Source organism: Salvia splendens, unplaced genomic scaffold, assembly GCF_004379255.2.
Source record: "Salvia splendens isolate huo1 unplaced genomic scaffold, SspV2 ctg1045, whole genome shotgun sequence".
In the NCBI taxonomy this organism is placed as follows: Eukaryota; Viridiplantae; Streptophyta; class Magnoliopsida; order Lamiales; family Lamiaceae; genus Salvia; species Salvia splendens.
The window spans coordinates 53,259-71,450 of record NW_024598587.1 but is presented as its reverse complement, the minus strand read 5'-3'; the positions used below and the strand labels follow the sequence as shown (position 1 = coordinate 71,450).

The 18,192-nt window shown below is 38.4% G+C and overlaps 1 protein-coding gene and 2 long non-coding RNA genes across 4 annotated transcripts; 2 read left to right on the top strand and 1 right to left on the bottom strand.

Moving 5' to 3' along the window:
* LOC121788442 lies at window positions 1–1,393 on the bottom strand. Its single transcript, XR_006047745.1, has 2 exons — window positions 647–1,393; window positions 1–471 (listed from the first exon to the last, which is right to left on the bottom strand). It is a non-coding gene; the product is annotated as an uncharacterized LOC121788442 (long non-coding RNA).
* Window positions 1,394–2,110: 717 nt separating this feature from the next.
* On the top strand, window positions 2,111–3,339 carry LOC121788444. The gene is made up of 3 exons (XR_006047747.1): window positions 2,111–2,200; window positions 2,297–2,367; window positions 3,292–3,339. It is a non-coding gene; the product is annotated as an uncharacterized LOC121788444 (long non-coding RNA).
* A 9,202-nt stretch (window positions 3,340–12,541) lies between these two features.
* Window positions 12,542–17,260, top strand: LOC121788439 ((+)-pulegone reductase-like). 2 transcript variants are annotated; one of them, XM_042187115.1, is made up of 6 exons: window positions 12,542–12,562; window positions 14,936–15,173; window positions 15,545–15,722; window positions 16,011–16,166; window positions 16,301–16,383; window positions 16,728–17,260. In XM_042187115.1, exons 2-5 carry the CDS (start codon window positions 14,949–14,951, stop codon window positions 16,330–16,332), a joined length of 591 nt encoding a protein of 196 aa, XP_042043049.1. In that variant the 5' UTR covers window positions 12,542–12,562; window positions 14,936–14,948; the 3' UTR covers window positions 16,333–16,383; window positions 16,728–17,260. The 2 variants fall into 2 exon arrangements, with proteins under 2 accessions (XP_042043049.1, XP_042043048.1); XM_042187114.1 differs by lacking the exon at window positions 12,542–12,562 and having other exon boundaries at window positions 14,885–15,173.
* Window positions 17,261–18,192: the final 932 nt, after the last annotated feature.

Genomic DNA, 18,192 nt, shown 5'->3' with positions numbered 1-18,192 from the left:
TCAAATTTCAATAGCTGTTCTTAATTTTATTTTATTTTTGATGAAAAGAAAAATGCTCAAGCTAGGTAAACAAAGAGAAATAAGCCTCACAAACCACAAGAACAAAACTCACCCAAACCAACACCAAAAGTAAAGAAAAGTTAAAAACTAAAAACATCTATACCAGGGATCTAGCCTCTAGGTATCAAAAACAAACACCAACCCAAAAATGTTTACATGTTGTTAATGGTTTAGGACTTTTGTTAATAATTTAGTGGGCAGAAAGTAACTATTGGATCTAGCCTTTAGCGGCGTAACAAATGGGGGTATATCTTCCTCCCCTTCAGAGGTAGAAAATGATGGACCTCCTGTGTTCAACCCGGACCTGGTGACAACGGGAACGAATGCTGTTCTTATCTTCCAATTTCCCTCGGAGTCTCTCCAGTTCCCGGTATTGTTCCAGCGTCCACGATTCGGGCCCAGGTACAGCAACTACAAGAAATAAGAAATAACAAAGTAAATAAACTATTTACACTAGTGTCTCAAACACAAGCACATAAAACGTCATCCATCCCCGGCAACGACGCCATTTGAAAAGCCTGCCTTTTAAGCTAATCCTTTATAACCCTCTGAAACACAATCAAAATTAAACACGTATAGCATATACCGCTTGGTCAAGTCTAAGAACGGATGGCTCAAGCTAAGCACAGCTACTGATGGCTGTTTGTGCTCCAGATTGAAATTTGGGATGTCTTTCAAGACCTTAACCCGCACTACTATCGTCTTAGTAGAGGGAAGTACGGGTCGAATCGCACAGGAATGGTTGCGAATGGAATTGAGATTGAGACATTTTGGGGGGTTTTGGCTGCTGCCACGCTTTTGGGGGTTAAGATTTACCTAAGAAAATAAACGACTCAACTTATAAAACTAAACTTATCAAGTTAAATAAGAACATGATGGAAGTAAATAACCAACTGATCAACTAGACTGATAAAGCGAAAAGCAAAAAGCATGTTGGGACCACTGACACAAATGCGCGCACTCCAAAAAGCTGTGAAAACTAGAAAAGGTGACAGAAACATGCAGTTTAACTAACTACCATCTTCTTCTTCTCCAAGAAACTAAAAGCGAACATCAAACAACAGATTTGAACAGAGCATGAACATTAACATGAAATAAAACAGACTCAACACAGATCCGTATGAGATCCAACGTAAATAAGACAGATCTAGATAATCTACTCTATTTTCATGCACCCAACTAGCTGAAAGCACAAAACTACCAACGTGAAAACAAAAAGAGAGCTGAAACTAAACGCATCAGGGTCATCATAATTGAAATCCACAGATCTAACACAACAAGAACTAAAAACTCCATTTCATAAAGGATCGGCGGTGGAAATATCCAAACTCAGGTTCCAAACACAAAATGCACGATCTAAACACAACGGAATTGAAACTAGAGTAGTTAATAATTAATTGTTAATTAATCTCCTTTTGACTTTATGAATGAGTTAAATATGGATTGACTTGATTAACATGTTAAATATGAATTGAACTATATAGGTTAGGACCAGAAGCGAGGACTGTAACGCCCCATTTTTCTAAACCTAATTTTTGAACCCTAAAGTACTTGCATTTAATGCTATTAATATTGCAAAGTCCATGAATTAATTGTTGAGTGGAATTGTGGCTAGACTGGGGATTTGTGAAATAAATTACTAAGCGGATTTAAAATAATTCCTTTCCGTGAGGAATAAATATATTGGCCTCAATCTGCGAGTTGGATCGAAAAAATTGAATAAGTGATATAAAAACTCAGTCCATGATAAATAAATTGTGGCTGCACAATTTAAATAAAATACAAAGGGACCGCGAATTAAACTAATTTAACTAAATCATCTCCCTGTTGACTTGGTCACCGAGCTGCATTAATCCAAATTTTTTAATTAAAGATTCTGCAGAGATTTTCCTCCTCCGTGATGAGACTTTTCTCCTCCGTGATCTGTAAATAAATACTAAACAAATTCAAATTAATAAAAAAGAAAAGAAGAAGAATTAGAATTCCACCGCCTTAACCCACGTTAAAACCGTTTCCTCCCCACTTCTCTCCCATATCTTTTAATACCCTCCCTCTATATTATGCACTCCCCAATTAGTTTCTCTTCTAATCGTTCTCTGTAGCAAGAAACCAAGACCTATTCTTTCAACTTCTATTCAAGGTAATCTTGCAAACTCATTCAATCTTCTTGCTTTTGCAACTGGCGAGTACAAAATCGCAATTTATTTACTCGTGACACAATTGCTTGGCATCGCAGTTTGAGAGGAAAAGCAAAACTTGCCGTGAATCAAATTTCTTTTGCTGCTAGGCAATTTCTTCTCCCCAAAGGTACATCCATTCCCCTCTACAATAGCCTCAATTTTGTGCATCTCATAAGCTCCGTAACCAATCTAATAATCTGGTAATAAAAACAAAACCGAATAAAAGATTGAACATTTAACGAATCGGAATCAAGTAAGAACTTAGCTTCGGGGTAAATCGGGGCTGTTTCGGGAATGGAAACAGATATGCCAAACCATCGGACAACTCTGGTCGCGGCGCTGGAAACGATGATGGAGCGGCTGCTCGTGGAGACGATGGCGCGAGAAGAGAGTGTCCGTCAATTGGGGTTTTATCTTTGTTTCACTCGTTTCTGCTTGAGTTTAAATTTGGGGAAGAAGAAAAGGGGGATTGAGAGAGAAAGGGAGAACGACAGATCTGGAAAGAAGAAGTGTTGATTTCATTACTGTAAAAAATTTTTTTATTATTAGTTGAAGACGTTTATCCAAAGTTTGAATTTGAGACCGTATTTGTGTTTGTCAAAAAGGGGAAGAAGCATTGGAATTTTTATATATATATATTACTTTAATAATTGATGATGGTTTTAAAATAGTGGTGGAAGAGTATACGTGTACACGTATAGTGTTGAATGGGAATATGTGTTTCTAAATTGTTTTATTCATCTAATACCATTAGTATTTTATACTAAAGTAGAAAGGGATAAGAGTATATGTGTACGTGTACGATGGAGTATTTTAGTTTGTTTTTCTTACTCCCTTTTGCCCCATTTAATTTAATTGGTTTATTTAATTGGTTTATGCCTGTCTTTTATGCGATTTGTTGGTGCTTGATCGCTCGGAGTTAATCGAAGTACCTAAGTTTCTAATTAAGAAAGTTTATAATCATGATCGAGAAAATAATTGGAGACATAGGATGCATGCATTTTATTTATTTGAAAAGTGTGTTGATTTATGTATAATCAAAATTCTAAAGGTGAATTCTCGCAAGTGAATCGTGATACCAAGGGGAAGAAAGTACTTGAGAATTAAGCAGTCGAGGTGGGCTTTCTTTTGCTAAACTCTTTTACACTTTCAAAAGTATGATTATGGTGGAATAAGGGTGGTTTAAATTGTTATGTCATGCCATGTTTATTTTGATGATGAGATTGTCGCCTGATGCCTAGTTTGTGAGTTTGCTCCATTAGGCTATAGGGCTATGTTGAGATTGTTGCCTGATGCCTAGTTTGTGAGTTCGCTCCATTAGGCTATAGGGCTATCTTAAACGAATTTGGGTGAGTAGGGCCGCAAACCCTATCAGGATAGTGTACACAGGTGGGATCGTGAGCCGTCCTTGCTAGTCGGCCGGTCTCGTGGGCGGAATAGTGTGGCCACACTTTCGTCGCACTATGGACAGAGGATGTGATTGAATGATTGTTGAGAAAGTGGGGAGATTGTTTTGACTGACCAGTCTATGAAATTGTTTTGTGATACTCGATGCTATTTCTTTTCTAAATGTAAAACTCGAGTTCACTGTGGTATGGATGACATAACTTTCATCAAATGTTTTCGGCATAAGCCCACTGAGTATATTAAGTACTCAGCCCTGCATGTGTTTTCCCTATGTGCAGGTTAAGCGGCGACGAGCAATTGGTGGTGTTGAGAAATTTAAAATTGAAGCATGGTTTGGTTAGTTGTGTACTGCTAGTGTCGTTGTGTCTCCACACATGACGTCACTCTTTCTCTTGGACGCTTCCGCTGAGACATTGTTTTTACTCGTCAATCTTTTAGCTTTGAACCTAATTATTTGGATAATGTCAAACTCTTGGCCCCTTTTTATTAAATATTAATTATTGGTCAAACTCTTTACTGAAACCCTAGTTTCCTTCGTCTGTTTATTAAGTTCTTTTAATCACGATCGCCCGTATTTATTAACCCTAAAGGGCGGTCGTGACAGTTTGGTATCAGAGCCTCAGTTTCTTTCCGCTCTGGACCCAAGAGTCTTTTGGAGTCAAAATCTATCCTTGTATTAATTGGCTAAAGTGTTAAACGTCGAAGGCTCAACACCACAACTCGTCACGCCCAACCACAAAAGAAGATGTAAGAATATTTTGGCGACTTTTTAAATGAATTACTGAAATCTTTGAAATTCGATGGAAAAATGGTTCCTTGTGAAAATGACAATTTTGAGGTCTATAGGTAATTTAAAGTAAATGCTATGGATTTTGGAAAAAATTGTGGTCATACGAGACGTGAGACACTGTGGGAGAATGTGATTGAAGGTGAATGTTATGGATATTGAAGTGTGAATATAATCACATGCTTGAGGCGGAGACTTGTTATTACATATTTGAACTGCGAATTTAACTTAAATGACATACATGTTGATTACTTGAGCGGAAATTCATTTTTATGCCTATGTGGTCGAAATTGCATGATTATGAAACTGTGAATACAAAGCATGATGAGTGCATAGTTGCAATTTTGTGATTGTGATACAGATGTCCATGAACTGTATGATTTATGAAATGTGATTCCATGGATGATGGATAGATTGAGTTACTATTTTAAATTTTAATATATGCTGGATGAAATGCCATGGAATGCTAAATGGTTTATATGGATAAACATGTTTGACTGCGCAATACGTTTTATGTGATAATTCATGATTGATGAAGTACGAGGTATCGTATAAAATCATTATGAAAGTGAAATGTGAAATTTTGAACTTTGTTGCAAATGTAGAATCCATATGAAGCTTGAATTAAGCAACGATCGAATATATGTTGAAGTATGAGACGATGAACTATGTCTGTAAAACATAGAGTGCCTAAGAAGTATGCTAGGCTGAACGTGCTCGAACATAGTTGTAAATTGATAACTACAATATCACTTTCCTGTGTGATGGGACAAACGAAAACATATATTTCGACCTAGACGGACTATTATAGCTGCCTATTGTTTTCCCTGGATGATAAGAACAAAAAGAAAGGAAGTTTCTAACGAGATCAAGACAAGAAGAAATGTTAGGTGATGTATCATTACAACGACAATAAATTGTGCCTGTAATCAAATAAAGTGAATGCAATCGTGTATAACATGTTAATGCGACGACGCGTTACAAATATGACAACACTTATGACACGTTAAGGCCGAGAGGGTTATTACCAAGTGAATGACCGCTAGGGCGTGCCAAAAACAATATGAAGATATGACCTTCAAGGACAGTTAATTGCTGTAACGACACCAAGAATCTTGAGTTAGAATTTAGAGTTTTCGAGAACGCCTCTATTATCTTCGGGAAATGACGTAGTGCCACATTTGTAGCTAGAATGGATGAATTTAATTGACAGTACTTACTTGGATTATCAAAAATTTCTTTCTATGAAGCTCCTTGACAATGATATTCTTTTCGTGCATTTAAAACTTTTGATTGACCAGCAATTTGCAAGTGATGCATCACTGTTTCCTTTTAATGAAAGTAGTGACTCATTCTTGTTCCTCTTGAGTCATTTTTGGAGCCATTCTAATCAAGGGCAATTTCAATAGTACTCCTCATGTTGAAATCCGTTCTGGTCCAAGTAAGACTGTTAAATAGATTTCTAAATTCTTGATACAAGACTCTCAAGAAGGACAATGGCTCGATCTCTGCAAACACATATGAGGAATAAGTTTCAAGAGACACATACAAATGATACACCAACAACTCAAGGAGTCGAATATTTTTGCATCTATGCTTAGTTGCAGCGAATGGCAGAATAATCAAACGTTGTGCCATACCTAGATATTAGGTCTTGAGAAACAAAAAGCTGAGAGAAGCCGTGTACATCAAATGATCACGTTTTGCAGCTCAGAATTTATGTAAGTGGTTGATCAATGGATATACGGATAACAACTGAGAGTCGGAATATTAAGGTCGTCGCATAAGATCATCGTTGTACGATAGTATTGGAATGAAAATACGAGCACCCTGATAGATTATGTTATAGGAACGAAGGTCGTCGATGAGAGAAAATCATCCAACAAGTGGCCAACTAAAATGGGAAACAATCGAAAAGAGAAACGCGTGCAAGCACCATCACCACCACCTCCTCCGCCTCCAGTAGACCGAGAAATTGTGAAGATGTTCTTAAAACAAAAACCACCCGTCTTCGATGGAATGGGAGAGCCGGAAAAGGGCTGAGAGTTGGATACGCGAATTGGAGCGTATTTTCACGATTTTGATGTGCAACGATGCGGAACGAATGACTTGTGTGACTTACCAATTGACAAGGTCAGCTGACTTCTGGTGGGATACCAAGATGAAGACCACACCACGAGATCAAGTGGGTAGAATGACTTGGGAGAACTTTAAGGAGGCGATATATAACAAGTACGTACCAAAGAGCTACTGAAAGGCAAATGCAGCTGAGTTTTACAACTTAACCCAAGGGCTTATGTCGGTGACTGAATATGACCGCACTCTGCGATATGACTCGGTATGCACCTGAACAAGTTGACACCGACGAGAAGCTAACTGATAAGTTCCGTGAGGGTCTAAGGCATGAGATAAAGATGGCATTAGCTAGTCGTGGGAGACTTACATACGCGGAAGCGTTGGCCCTCGCACTAGATGTTGAGGCAACTATGCCCAAGGAGAGGGCGATGTGAAACACTACACTGGCACTGCCTCCACCACATTATTCTCGAGAGAAGAGAAAGTGGGATGGGAATAGGACCCACTATGAAAAAAAGAGGTACCAGCCTACCCAAAACCGACCACAGTATGGGGGCAGACAAAATTTCTCTAACTAGAGGGGTGACTTCCGACCTAGACCACCACAATGCAATGTGTGCTCCAAGTACCATTTCAGAGAGTGTAGAATGCAGAACACTACTAAGTGCTTTGATTGTGGAGGAAATGGCCACTTCCCTAAAGAGTGTCCGAGCAAGAATGTGGGGATGGGGTCAAGGCAGAACAATCAAGGATTCCGTCAGCAGCCGAGGGCACCACTAGCGGAACCAAGGGTGAATCGTGATCAACCTTCGCGACAACAACAACTTCACCACCCAAGACTTCCCTCCTTAGAGCATATGCGTTGATTTCTAAACAACCCAAGACTGAACAAGGGAGTCACGAAAACGGAAACTTGGCATGTATGGGCAAACTCCTCGATACATCTATTGTTGTATTGTTTGATACGGGCGCATCGCATCCTTTCATATCAGAACTATGTGTGCCTGCTAATAAATCTGAGCATAAGATGATGGTGACCTCACCAGTGGGAGGGGTAATAGAGATTTCTCGAACATGCTCGAATGTAGAAATTTTTATGGGAGAACTTAAGCTAGTCACGCACAACCTACAAGTCATGGCAATGTGGAATATCAATATAATCTTGGAAATGGATTGGTTAACTGCCAATTTTGCTACTATTCGTTGCAAGGAGAGACAAATATCATTACAAGCCCCTGGAAAGGAACCAATCGTGTATCATGGAATCACGATGAACAGAAAAACGTCTATCATCTCCGTATTCCAAGCCACTACGATGTTGAGGAAAGGGCGTCCTGTCTATCTGGTCTATCTACAAGGAGATGGAAAAGAAGAAAGGAAAGTGGAGGATGTTGCCGTGGTACGAGAATTTCCAGACATTTTTTTTCCTGAAGCTTTGCATGGCCCACCGCCAGATCGACAATTGGAGTTCATAATCGACCTAGAGCCAGGGTCGACACCGGTGTTCAAGGCCCCATATCGAATTGCGCCTAAAGAGTTGGAGGAACTCAAGATACAACTTCATGAACTCATGGACTTGGGTTTCATTAGACTCAGTGTTTCACCGTGGGGCGCGACTGTGCTTTTTGTGAAGAAGAAAGATGGGTCGATGAGAATGTGTATTGACTATAGAGAGTTGAACAAAATGACCTCAAGAACTAATATCCACTGCCGAGGATAGGTGACCTATTCGATCAACTTCGAGGAGTCGGTGTGTTCTCAAAGATGGACTTAAGGTCCGGATACCATCAATTGAGAGTCCGAAGAGAGGACATACCGAAGACTGCTTTTCGCACAAGATATGGTCACTATGAGTTTGTGGTAATGCCGTTTGGATTGACGAATGCACCTGCAGTATTCATGGATTTAATGAATCGAGTATTTCATCCATATTTGGATAAATTCGTTTTGGTCTTCATAGATGATGTACTCGTCTACTCGAAGGATGAGAAGGAACACGAGGAACACCTGCGAATCACTTTGGAGCCGTTGAGGAGTGAGAAACTATATGCCAAATTCAGCAAGTGTGAGTTTTGGCTTAAGGAAGTGAACTTCCTTGGTCACTTTGTGTCGGCAGAAGGAATTCGAGTGGACCCCGCCAAGGTTAAGGCGGTACAACAATGGAAAGCACCTTCAACACCAAACGAGATTCGGAGTTTCCTAGGCTTGGCAGGATACTACCGAGGGTTTATAGATGTATTCTCCAAGATAGCGAGACCCATGAACCAACAACTCAAGAAGGGGGCAAAAGTCAATTGGACCCCGGAGTATGAGGCAAGTTTCTAATTGTTGAAGGAGAAGCTAACTAGTGCACCGATTCTAGCCGAGCCAGGGCCTGGAGTGAACTACGTGGTATACACTAAAGCTTCGAAGGTGGGACTTGGATGTGTGTTGATGCAAAACAGCAAAGTGATTGCTTACGCGTCACGACAATTGAGGCCACACGAGTTGAACTATCCAACCCACGACTTGGAGTTAGCAGCGGTAGTACACGCCTTAAAGATTTGGAGACATCATCTCTACGGAGTTCGATGTGAGATCTTTACGGACCACAAAAGCCTAAAGTATTTCTTCGAGCAGAAAGATTTGAACATGCGGCAACGAAGATGACTCGAGTTGGTGAAAGACTACGATTGTGGCATCAACTACCACCCCGACAAAGCAAATGTAGTGGCAGATGCTTTGAACCGGAAGGACCATTCCCAACTGGCTACTTTTCTCACCAAAGAGGAAAGCCTGATTCGCGAGTTCAGCAAGATGCGTTTGGAAGTTGTGAGGGCACTTGGAACAGAGGAAGCCCGAATCGCCACCTTAGTTGTTGAACCTGATCTAAGGTAGAGGGTTATTGAAGCACAACGGATGTATGCGAAATTAGAGGAGATTCGTGTAGAGGTGCGAACTGGCGAATCTGGGAATTTTAGCGAAGAAGGTGACAATGCCCTTACTTTCGAAGGAAGACTATGCATACCGAATAACGAGGAACTCAAAAACGAAGTTATGAGTGAAGCACATGAGACTCCTTACACCGCCAACCTAGGAATACGAAAATGTATCAAGATCTGAAGAAGTCCTTTTGATGGAATGGTATGAAGAGGGATATAACGTCATTTGTTGAGAGATGTTTAGTCTGCCAGCAAGTGAAGGCTCTACATCAACGACCGTATGGGAAGTTACAATCACTGGAGATCCCTGAGTGGAAATGGGAGCACATCGCCATGGATTTCGTGACGGGATTGTCGAGGACTCTGAGAGGAAACACCACTAATTGGGTAATTATAGATCGACTTACCAAGAGTGCGCACTTAAAATTCACCTCAAGATTTTGGATAAGTCTACAGAAAGAGCTTGGAACTAAATTGAACTTCAGCACAACGTTTCACCCGCAAACCGATGAGCAGTCCGAAAGAACGAGCCAAACTCTCGAGGATATGTTGAGAGCCGTGGTACTCAACCGAGGAGGAAGCTGGGAGGTAGCACTACCATTGATTGAGTTCACCTACAACAACAGTTTTCATACAACGATAAACATGGCGCCGTATGAGGCATTACGGGAAAAAGTGTAGATCGCCACTCTACTGGGACAAAGTTGGCGAGAGAAGAATACTTGGACCCGAAGCAGTTGAAGAGATGGTGGGAATCGTTCGGCAAATTCGTGAAAGGATAAAAGAAGTTCAAGACAGACAGAAACCATACGCGAATGTCCGACGAACTGCCCTACAACTCCAAGCTGGCGATAAAGTTTTCCTGAAGGTATCCTCGTCAAAAGGGACAACACGTTTTGGCGTCAAGGGCAAATTGAAGCCGTGATTTATTGGGCCTTACGAAATTCTTGAAGGAGTGGGCCCTTTTGCATACCGATTGACGCTATCACCAAACCTTGGGAATTTGCACACCGTTTTCCATGTGTCACAGTTACGGAAATACGTGTTCGACCCGAAACACGTGATCCAATACGAAGAAGTCGCCTTGAATCCAGACTTGAGCTACGAGGTGAGACCCCAATCTATTTTGGACCGAAAGATCCAGAATGTGAGAAATAAACATGTTGCTTGTGTTGAAGTACTTTGGAAAAATCATGGGCATGGAGAAGCCACGTGAGAGAATGAGGTCAAGATGATGGAATTGTACCCAGAACTCTTTACTTGAGGGTAACAAATTTCGGGACGAAATTTCTGTTAAGGTTGGTAGGATGTAACGCCCCGTTTTTCTAAACCTAATTTTTGAACCCTAAAGTACTTGCATTTAATGCTATTAATATTGCGAAGTCCGTGAATTAATTGTTGAGTGGAATTGTGGCTAGACTGGGGATTTGCGAAATAAATTACTGAGCGGATTTAAAATAATTCCTTTCCGTGAGGAATAAATATATTGGCCTCAATCTGCGAGTTGGATCGAAAAAATTGAATAAGTGATATAAAAACTCAGTCCATGATAAATAAATTGTGGTTGCACAATTTAAATAAAATACAAAGGGACTGCGAATTAAACTAATTTAACTAAATCTTCTCCCTGTTGACTTGGTCACCGAGCTGCATTAATCCAAATTTTTTAATTAAAGATTCTGCAGAGATTTTCCTCCTCCGTGATGAGACTTTTCTCCTCCGTGATCTGTAAATAAATACCAAACAAATTCAAATTAATAAAAAAAGAAAAGAAGAAGAATTAGAATTCCATCGCCTTAACCCACGTTAAAACCGTTTCCTCCCCACTTCCTAAATCTCTCCCATATGTTTTAATACCCTCCCTCTATATTATGCACTCCCCAATTAGTTTCTCTTCTAATCGTTCTCTGCAGCAAGAAACCAAGACCTATTCTTTCAACTTCTATTCAAGGTAATCTTCAAACTCATTCAATCTTCTTGCTTTTGCAACTGGCGAGTTCAAAATCGCAATTTATTTACTCGTGACACAATTGCTTGGCATCACAGTTTGAGAGGAAAAGCAAAACTTGCCGTGAATCCAATTTCTTTTGCTACTAGGCAATTTCTTCTCCCCAAAGGTACATCAATTCCCCTCTACAATAGCCTCAATTTTGTGCATCTCATAAGCTCCGTAACAATCTAATAATCTGGTAATAAAAACAAAACCGAATAAAAGATTGAACATTTAACGAATCGGAATCAAGTAAGAACTTAGCTTCGGGGTAAATCGGGGCTGTTTCGGGAATGGAAACGGATATGCCAAACCATCGGACAACTCTGGTCGTGGAGCTGGAAACGATGATGGAGCGGCTGCTCGTGGAGACGATGGCGCGAGAAGAGAGTGTCCGTCAATTGGGGTTTTATCTTTGTTTCATTCGTTTCTGCTTGAGTTTAAATTTGGGGAAGAAGAAAAGGGGGATTGAGAGAGAAAGGGAGAACGACGGATCTGGAAAAAAGAAGTGTTGATTTCATTACTGTAAAACATTTTTTTATTATTAGTTGAAGACGTTTTTCCAAAGTTTGAATTTGAGACCGTATTTGTGTTTGTCAAAAAGGGGAAGAAGCATTGGAATTTATATATATATATATATATATATATATATATATATATATATTACTTTAATAATTGATGATGGTTTTAAAATAGTGGTGGAAGAGTATACGTGTACACGTATAGTGTTGAATGGGAATATGTGTTTCTAAATTGTTTTATTCATCTAATACCATTAGTATTTTATACTAAAGTAGAAAGGGATAAGAGTATATGTGTACGTGTACGATGGAGTATTTTAGTTCGTTTTTCTTACTCCCTTTTGCCCCATTTAATTTAATTGGTTTATTTAATTGGTTTATGCCTGTCTTTTATGCGATTTGTTGGTGCTTGATCGCTCGGAGTTAATCGAAGTACCTAAGTTTCTAATTAAGAAAGTTTATAATCTTGATCGAGAAAATAATTGGAGACATAGGATGCATGCATTTTATTTATTTGAAAAGTGTGTTGATTTATGTATTATCAAAATTCTAAAGGTGAATTCTCGCAAGTGAATCGTGATACCAAGGGGAAGAAAGTACTTGAGAATTAAGCAGTTGAGGTGGGCTTTCTTTTGCTAAACTCTTTTACATTTTCAAAAGTATGATTATGGTGGAATAAAGGTGGTTTAAATTGTAATGTCATGCCATGTTTATTTTGATGATAAGATTGTCGCCTGATGCCTAGTTTGTGAGTTCGCTCCATTAGGCTATAGGGCTATGTTGAGATTGTTGCCTGATGCCTAGTTTGTGAGTTCGCTCCATTAGGCTATAGGGCTATGTTAAACGAATTCGGGTCTGAGTAGGGCCGCAAGGCCGCAAACCCTATCAGGCTAGTGTACACAGGTGGGATCGAGAGCCGTCCTTGCTAGTCGGTCGGTCTCGTGGGTGAATAGTGTGGCCACACCTTCGTCGCACTATGGACAGAGGATGTGATTGAATGATTGTTGAGAAAGTGGGGAGATTGTTTTGACTGGCCAGTCTATGAAATTGTTTTGTGATACTCGATGCTATTTCTTTTCTAAATGTAAAACTCGAGTTCACTGTGGTATGGATGACATAACTTTCATCAAATGTTTTCGGCATAAGCCCACTGAGTATATTAAGTACTCAGCCCTGCATGTGTTTTCCCTATGTGCAGGTTGAGCGGCGACGAGCAATTGGTGGTGTTGAGCAATTTAAAATTGAAGCATGGTTTGGTTAGTTGTGTACTGCGAGTGTCGTTGTGTCTCCACACATGACGTCACTCTTTCTCTTGGACGCTTCCGCTGAGACATTGTTTTTACTCGTCAATCTTTTAGCTTTGAACCTAATTATTTGGATAATGTCAAACTCTTGGCCCCTTTTTATTAAATATTAATTATTGGTCAAACTCTTTACTGAAACCCTAGTTTCCTTCGTCTGTTTATTAAGTTCTTTTAATCACGATCGCCCGTATTTATTAACCCTAAAGGGCGGTCGTGACAGTTTGGTATCAGAGCCTCAGTTTCTTTCCGCTCTGGACCCAAGAGTCTTTTGGAGTCAAAATCTATCCTTGTATTAATTGGCTAAAGTGTTAAACGTCGAAGGCTCAATACCACAACTCGTCACGCCCAACCACAAAAGAAGAGGTAAGAATATTTTGGCGACTTTTTAAATGAATTACTGAAATCTTTTTAAAGTATTGAAAACAACTTTACAAATGTTGTGCGTGAATTAGTCAAATGTAGTGAACTTAATACCTAATGACCTATAAATACAATAAATTTTGCCATCCATAACCTAAAGTCATAAAAGAAAATACAAACTGAGACTCGTTCAGTTTCCCTTATATGGCCTGGTGGGCCCACGTAATTGGATCTTTTTTCAAGTGTTCAGTGTTGGAGAATTGCGGCTGGTTAGGGGCTTTAGGTGTTAATATTTGTTTTTTAATTAAATGGTTGCTGAAGAAAATAACCCCGCCAATTATAGAGTAGAAGGAATTTTTTTTTAGTCCACGAACTTTGTCATTGTATCATTTTAGATCCGTGAACTTTAAAAATATCATTTGAAGTCTGTCAACTATGAGTTAATATCAATCGAAATATTTTTTTACTATTTTCAAGTTTTTTTGATGAAAATACCCTCAATACCGGGTACATATTTTTAATAAACTTATCACATACCCATATTTTTTTATACATATTTTTACTACTCCCTCCGTCCCTGAAATTTTGTCACATTTCATTTTCTGCACTCGTTTTTGAACAAATGATACTTCCTCCGTCCGCAAAATGTTGTCCATGTTTGACTCGACACGTGTTTTGAGAAATGTAAAGAAAAGTGAGTGAAAGAAGTTAGTGGAATGTAGGTCCCATATTTATATATTGAATTTATAATAGAATGTGAGTGTAATGAGTTAGTGGAATATGAGAACCATTTACCAAAAAAGTAAAATAATAGCAAAGTGGACAACATTTCACGGACGGACCAAAATGGAAAAACTGGAAAACGTTTCATGGACGGAGGGAGTAATAAATAATTAATGAATAATGGGTAAAGTAAGATAGAGAATAATGTAGATAAGACTCTCTTCTACGTTATTCTCTCTCTTACTTTATCATATGTCCACTTTAGCTATTTATTATCATTTACAAAAACCATATGAGTATGTGATAAGTTAATTAAAAATATGATTGAGGGTATTTTCATCCAAAAAACTTGAAAATAGTAAAAAAGTACTTCGATTGATATTAACTCACGGTTGATGGACCTCAAGTTATATTTTTAAAGTTCACGGATCTAAAATAATATAAAAAAAAGATGTCCCTCCATAGAAAATTATAGCTCCCTATGATTCTCACCTAGCAGAGGCGCTGCTACTACACACAACCCAAAACTTCTACTCCATTAGCCTAGAGCTTTTCTAGGGATTTTCAGATATAAAACAATGAAGCTGAAAACCAGAATTCCACCAGAATCAACGTCAAAATGGGTGAGGAAATTAGCAACATGCAAGTGATACTCAGCAACTATGTCAAAACATCTGTGAAAGAATCCGATATGTCGCTGAGAACTTCCAAAATTCAGCTCAAAATTCCCAGCGGTTGCGACGGCGCTGTTTTGGTGAAGAATCTCTACTTATCCATCGATCCTTTTATTCTTGCCCTCATGAAGAATCAAGAGCTCGATTTACCTTCTTTCATGCTGGATTCTGTAAGTTTAGTTTTTTTAAGTGAAATTTTTGTTGTTGAAATTAATTTTTCTTCTGGTTGGAATAGAATTTGTTGTACATGTCTTGATTTAAATTGGGGCCCTTAATTTTTTATTTTATTAAAAAAATAGACTTATAATACAATATTGTGTAGACGATCTTATTGGAATATAACAATAGTATTTTTTTCGTTTGATGAATAGTTTGAGATTTTGGGGATAAAATGTTTGTTATGTCTTTTTGATGTTTCTGCAGAGGTCTTGTTTGATGAATAGTTTGAGATTTTGGGGAAAGAAATAAAAAATGTTATCTTTCCATTGATGCAATGTTGGTTGCATCTTTTTTGTGTTTGTTGACCTTTTTCTGGTGACAGCCTATTTATGGATTTGGAGTGTCGAAAGTACTGGATTCGTCTCATCCAAATTTCAAGACGGGCGAGCTAGTTTGGGGGTTTACTGGCTGGGAGGAGTATAGCTTTATTAAAGATCCAAACCAATTGTTTAAGGTTCAAGATAAAGATTTGCCCCTCTCTTATTATACATGGATTCTTGGTGAGTTTCTCGAGCCCCTTGTGATTATCGACTTCAAATTTCACGCTTGATTCCTGCTTCCTAGTGCTATTTGTCTGATCTAGAACTAGTTGTTTGTGATTCTGCAGAAGTTATGTATGTAGTTAAACTGTTAACGAAAACGAGTTGTTGATGAACTATATATGCTTGAATTAATAGATTGGGAAATGTCGGATTTGTAGCGTTTATCTTGATAGTTTCTGAAAAACAACAGTAGGAGATGTACTAACTTGAGACTGAAAATCAACGTGTTTCGCGTTATCATTTTAGGCATGCCTTTATGTTGGTTTTTTCAAGTTTTGCTCTCCCAAAAAGGGGGAAACTGTGTTTGTCTCTGCTGCATCCGGAGCTGTTGGTCAGCTCGTTGGTCAGTTTACAAAGATCGCAGGGTGTTACGTTGTTGGGAGTGCGAGGAGCAAAGAAAAGGTCAGAATCTAATGGCTTATCGAAAACTTATTAGATTGTTGGCTAGATTGGTTGTCGATTTATGTGCTATTTTTCTTCTGTGGCAAGTTTATGTTTCACATTTGATGAACAAGTCGGCTTTTGCATTGATGAAGGTCGATCTCTTGAAGAACAAATTCGGGTTTGACGAAGCATTCAACTACAAAGAAGAGCAAGACTATAATGCAGCGTTGAAGAGGTTCTATCATTGCTATAAAAATGTGTATACTTATTTAACATTGAAGAATAGTTAGTAATTTAACACATAATACACATATTTATGATCTTATATAACAAAAGAATCCTTTTGTATTCATGACAAATTTCATAAAAACTAGCAAAAAACCGCGAAGTTTGGTAAATCAGCTGAGAAAACCACCAAGTATGGATCAGTTCACAATCATCCCACGACTGTGGATAACAAATCCAAATATATAATTTTTTTGGTTAGTTTTTTGAAAGAATTGGACCAAATTTTATAGTTTTTCCGGCAATTTATCGTTATGTAGATAATACTCACAAATTTGTGTTGTTGTTAATTAGGTACTTCCCCGATGGCATCGACATCTACTTTGACAACATGGGAGGGAAGATGCTCGAAGCGGTGCTAAACAACATGAGACTCAACGGCCGTGTTGCGCTTTGTGGGATGATCTCCCAATACAACAGCCTTGAGCAGCCCGAAGGCATCTACAACTTGATTAACGCAATAGTAAAACGGGTCCGTATGGACGGATTTTTCACTAGCGACCACTACCATCTCTACTCCAAGTTCCTGGAGATGGTTGTGCCTCTAATCAAGGAAGAGAGGATCACATACGTCGAAGACACAGCCGAAGGCATTGAAAGCGCGCCTGGGGCTCTCTTTGGCTTATACTCCGGTCGCAACGTAGGGAAGCTGTTGGTGGTGGTTACTCGTGAGTAATTCTGTTTTTACCAACGGAAACAAGGAAGGACTTAAATAAAGCTATAATCATGAATTATAAATATATGATCATGAATTTGATGTATTGTTATTAATTTAAACAGGTAGCACCTCCAATCCTCCATTTCTTATTTATCTCTTCCCTTCACTATTCATGGCTCTCATTATTTCATTTTCTATTTAATATATTTATTATAAAACTTAGTCAAAATACGAGATTTCTGAATTTTAACTTCCATAGACGTCTCTGGTAGGGATGTCAATCGGGTCGGCCCAGCCGGTTTCAGGCCAACCTTGCCCGAGTTATGGGTCACTCAGGTGCAGGCTAATCAAGTAGTGGTTTTTTTCAGGTTATAGAAGTTCAACCCTAACCCTAAAAACTCGGGTTTCGGGCTAGCCCAACGGGTTAATCGGTTTGCTACCGATAAATTTAACATGTGATCAATCAAATAATGTTGAAAATTAGTTATATTTATAAAATGTAAAACATTTAATAATATTGAATTTGAGATATATGCTTAAATTCAAACATAAACACGATTAAATACTATTGAGATTTATGCAAAATAAAACATAAACATCAAGAAATTTCAAAGCATATTTTAGAATTTTAAATGTTTTTCTTAGTGAATTTGAAGTTTCCAATTTATTTTATCTATTATTATATTAATAAAATTTAGTATATAATTTATATATTTAATATAAAATTAAAAGTTATTTTTTTTAGTTATCTATATTATAAAATAATCAATGAAGTGTTGAATTAGGAGTCAAACAAATCGGGCCAACCCTAATTTTACCCCCGGTGAAGCGCAATTATATTGACTCTTTTGCCCCGCGGTGAGGTCCGTGTTTTCCCTTTTCCTTCACCAAAAAGGCACTGTTGTGAATATTCCGTTTGATTTATGAGGTTTTCAGAATAAAATCTGATTCCTTTATCAAACCCTTCAGGTAGTCTTTCGATACAATCTGCGTGTCTCCCTCCATTTTTCATTATGTGTTTTGTTTTGTTTATATTCTAAATTGAAGTGATCTTGACATACAATATCATGAAACTTTCCAAGTATTAGTTTTTCCCAAGAA